This window comes from Equus quagga, unplaced genomic scaffold, assembly GCF_021613505.1.
Source record: "Equus quagga isolate Etosha38 unplaced genomic scaffold, UCLA_HA_Equagga_1.0 HiC_scaffold_5007_RagTag, whole genome shotgun sequence".
Lineage (NCBI taxonomy): Eukaryota > Metazoa > Chordata > Mammalia > Perissodactyla > Equidae > Equus > Equus quagga.
The window spans coordinates 1-4749 of record NW_025793936.1 but is presented as its reverse complement, the minus strand read 5'-3'; the positions used below and the strand labels follow the sequence as shown (position 1 = coordinate 4749).

Below are 4749 nucleotides of genomic sequence, written 5' to 3'. Positions count from 1 at the left end.
TGGCCCTGAGCTAACACGTGTGCCAGTCTTCCTCTATTTTGCATGTGGGACGCCGCCACAGTGTGGCTTGATGTGTGGTGTATAGGTCTACACCTGGGATTTGAACCCCAGGCCACTGAAGGGGAGCTCGCACACTTAACCCCTACACTACCAGGCTGGCCGGGTCATTGTTTTTCTCAGTTACTCACGACCATGGATGGAATGCATTTAAGCCAAACCTATGGGTCTAAATGGCCGTCTTGGCCCAGAAATAAGGTCCGGGGTCTGTCCCTGTGGTGGCCCCAGGAATAGGTCGTCACACCCGTGTCCCAGCTTCCTGTGAATTTTCTGCGTCTACACGGACACCAACCACCAACTTAATTGTCACAAGAGCTCTGGTGCCAACTGTTTCTTTTTTCTCTTTATTTCAATGGAAAAAAAATACACGCACTGGATGGAGAGATGTTTCAAGGGACCGATTTTCAATTTAAATATGTCTTAGATGCAGAGGGACGTCAGGAGGGTGGGTTCGGGAAGAAAAACTGAAGGTCCGGGGAAATGTCCCCATGGTTGCCAACTGACTCCCCCTTTCAGAATAAGAGCTGGACGGCTGGTAGGTAGGATCTGGAGAGCAGGATTCTGTTCCCGCCCGGCCCGGCTTGCTGGGTCCACCTGTGGTGTAACGAAGGAGCCGAGTGGCCATGGGGTGTGGGGGGACCCCATGTTGGCTTTTGAGTTTGCACCCCCTCATAACATCATGTATGAGTTGTCAGTCATCACAAAAGTGAAGTCCCCCAGAGAGACGGCCTCTCCGCCGGGGGGAAACCGGCGAGGGAGCTGACTGGGGTCAGCAGCCGCCTCTTCCTCCCCCGTCGGCGTCCCCGTGGGCGTCTCGGCCTCCGCCTTGGCTGGCTGCACCTCCAGGGCCTCCTCCAGGAAGCACTCCTGCTCCCCGTCGTCCGTCTTGTTCAGCGAGGCCACGTTCTGCGTGTCCTTGATCCACTCCTGTGGGAAGGGACATGGGGACACACGCCCTGAGGAACCCGGTGGGGCGGGCGCTCTCACTCTCCGGTCCCACAGAAGGGGATCCGGGTCCCCCTGTCCCCAATATGCCGTTTGTCATACGGGGTATTTTGAGCTGAGGGGAATCAAGAAACAGAAGTTTGGGGCAGAGCTTTCCTCATGGGAATCTGTCTTTTCCATGTCATTTGTGCGGTTCATTCACAGGCCCCAGGCACTGCACTTAAGAGGGAAGGATGGAGCCCCAGACGCTGGAAGAGGCAGGAGGGACCCTCCCCTGGAGCCTCCGGAGGGAGCGCGGCCCTGCGACCCTTGACCCCAGACGCTGGGCTCCAGGACGGGCGAGGGTGGACCCCTGGGGGTTCAAGCCCCCGGTTTGTGGGGGCCCCAGAAAACTGACATCCGCCCCTGTCAACCCTGACAGATAAACGGCCGGGAACGTTTGCAAGAGGAAGTTGCCGGGTGGTTGGGAGCCGGCGGAGGGGCCGCTGTCGAGAGCGCGACTTCCTGGCGAGATCAGAAGCCGATTAGCCCGGAAAATCCCCGGGGGGCCCCCCGAGTCATCTGGAGATCGGCTGCCTTGAGACCCCGGGACGGCATCTGGGTGACCCTGAAGGACGACAGGGGGCCCTGGGGGGTGACCCCTCACCTGGAAGTTGCCTCGGTGGGACTCGAACAGCCCGGGGAAGGTGAACTTGGGGTCGGGGACGCTGGGCATCAGGAGCTTCTTGACTCTGCAGTGGACACGGAGAGGCGGGTCAGACGGGCAGGTTGACCCCCGACCCCTGGGCCGGGCGGTGGACTCGCTCGGGGCCCAGACCCCTCCGAGGGGCCGAGCTGGGCTGCAGATTTCAACCGGGTGGAACCGGGTCCTCAGTTTCAAGGTGGGAGCGTTATGTATTTTATGATGTAAAATAATGTGATGTGAAAATACTATAGAAAATAAATAAAAATATTATTATATAAAATAATGCAATATAACATATAAAGCAGTCATAAACTAAAAATAAAATAATGCAGTATAACACAGAAAATAATAATATAATAAAAGTATGACGTTCCTAAAGAAACATGTGCCTATCCTCCTGTGAATCCACCTTTGGCCCGTTTAATTCACAGGCCCCAGGGACCAAACCTAAGAGTCCCGTGAAGACGGGGCGAGCGTGTCTGTTTGCAGAGTGGTGGCCTCAGTTTCCCTAAGGCCTCGTGGGGGGCATCAGGCTGAGGCGCTGAAGGAGGTGAGAGCGGACGGGACGGGTCGCGGACGGCGCTCGAGGACCCGCGTGGTCCGTCCGTCCATCATCCTCCTCCCGTCGCTCCGCCGTTGCCATGGGAACCGCATCCCTGGAGACAAAGATGGCGCCCACCGCCCCGCGCATGCGCACCTGCGCGCGCCAGTCACCGCGCCCAAGGGCCCGGGCGCAGGTAGGTGGAAGTCGAGATGGGAGCGGCCGGGGAGAAATTGTAGCAGGAAAGGTTCACAGACAGAATTACTCAGCATAAGATTTTTAAATCGAGACCTATTTTAAAATAAAATGAAGTAAAATTTATAATTAATATGGTATTTTTAACATAGCGAACGAAGACAATATGTTTCAAATAGAGAACTATTTGATACAAAATCTTTAAAATAGAGCACTATTTTAAAATCAAATTAAATTTAAAATTAATGCGGGATTTTTAACATAAAGAAATAATTCAATGTGTTTAAAATAGAGAACTATTTGATAGAAAATCTTCAAAATAGAGGACTATTTTAAAAATCAAATTAAATTTAAAATTAATGCGGGATTTTTAACATACAGAAATAATTCAATGTATTTAAAATAGCGAACTATTTAATACAATATTTTTTAAATAGAGGGCTATTTTAAAATCAAATTAAATTTAAAATTAATACGGGATTTTTAACATAGAGAAATAATTCAATGTGTTTAAAATCGAGAACGATTTCATACAATATTTTTAAACAGCTGTTTTAAAATTAAAGTAAATTTAAAGTTGATACGGTATTTTTAACAGAAAGAAGTAATGCTATATGTTTAAAATGGACAACTATTTTATGGAATAATTTTTAAATTAAAAACTATTTTAAAATTAGATTAACTTTAATTTAAAATTAATGTGGTATTTTTGACATACAGAAGTAATGCAATGTGTTTAAAACAGCAAACTATTTAACACAATATTTTTAAAATAGAGAACTATTTGAAAATTAAACTAAATTTAAAGATAATGCCATATTTTTAACAGAGAGAAGTAATAGATATGTTTAAAACAGAGAACTATTTAATACAATATTTTTTAAATAGAGAACTATTTTAAAATGAAATTAAATTTAAACCTAATATGGTATTTTTAACATAGAGAACTAATGCATTATGTTTAAATTAAGAACTATTTACTACAATATTTTTTAAGTAGCTATTTTAAAATTAAACTAAATTTAAGGTTAATGCGGTATTTTTAACATAGAGGACTAATGCAATATGTTTAAGTTAACTATTTACTAAAATATTTTTAAAATAGCTATTTTAAAATTTAACTAAATTTAAAGTTAATACGGTATTTTGAACAGAGAGAACGAATGCTATATGTTTAAAGAACTACTTAATAAAATATTTTTAAAATAGCTATTTTAAAATTAAATTTAAGGTGAATACGGCATTTTGAACATAGAGAACTAATGCAATAGGTTCAAATTAAAGAACTATTTAATGAAATATTTTTTAAATAGCTATTTTAAAATTAAGCTAAATTTAAGGTTAATACGGTACTTTTAACAGAAAGAACTAATGCTCATCTTTAAAATAGAGAACTATCTTAAAAGCGAATTTAAAGTTAATATGGTCCCAGCGGGAATGACCGTCTACGCAGCCTGCCGCCCCGAGAGAGCGTTTCCCGGGAACCTGCAGGCGTCTTTGGGGTGATTTCCCCCCGCCTGTGTCGTGACGCCCCGTTGGCCCCGTGAGCCTCGTGGGGGCGCGATGCTGTGCTGCACTCCGGGACCCGACAGCGCTCCTGTGCCCCCAAGTGCGGGTCGGGGCGTGTTGGGATCCCCGCGCCCGCATCCGGGTTAGTGAGGGTGTGAGGACGAGGCCCGGGGGGCGTCCTCACCTGCGCAGTTTCCACAAGGACACGAGCAGCAGGACCACCGTCAGGAACGCCACCGCGCCCGAGATCAACACGAACCGCGGGAACAGCCTCTGCTCCTGGCACGAATCTGCAGCGACACAAGCACGGCGGGAGGGTCCCACGGGGCGCCAGCGCGACCCACACCCCACGAAGCGGGTTTTTCCCTTCTGCGTGTCACGGTCTGCAAAGCTGGACTCTGGGGGAAGAGCCTGGAAAGCCACACGGCGTCTGCGCACAGGCGCACGCGGTGTGGACGCAGCACACGGAACTCTGATGATGATGGATAGATAGGCAGGCGGATAGATAGATTAGATGATAGATAGATGATCGATAGACGGGGGTCGACAGCCAGCCCGGCCCTCCGGCCCCCGCCCTATCTATCCATCATCCATTCCATCTATGATCTATCAATCATGGATCAATCATTCATCTGTCTATCGATCCACCTATCCATCCATCCATCTATCCATCCATCCGTCTATCTATCCATCCATCTATCCATCCATCTGTCTATCCATCCATCCGTCCATCCATCCATCCATCCATCTATCCATCCATCCATCCATCTATCTATCCATCCGTCCATCCATCCATCCATCCATCTATCTATCCATC

At 47.3% G+C, this 4749-nt stretch overlaps 1 protein-coding gene across 1 annotated transcript; it reads right to left on the bottom strand.

The window, feature by feature from the left end:
* Positions 1-410: 410 nt before the first annotated feature.
* CRLF2 (cytokine receptor like factor 2) lies at positions 411-4222 on the bottom strand (the record flags this gene model as incomplete). Its single annotated transcript, XM_046649308.1, has 3 exons — positions 411-984; positions 1649-1733; positions 4117-4222. Coding segments are annotated over 3 exons (449 nt in total), but the record flags the coding sequence as incomplete, so codon positions are not given.
* Positions 4223-4749: the final 527 nt, after the last annotated feature.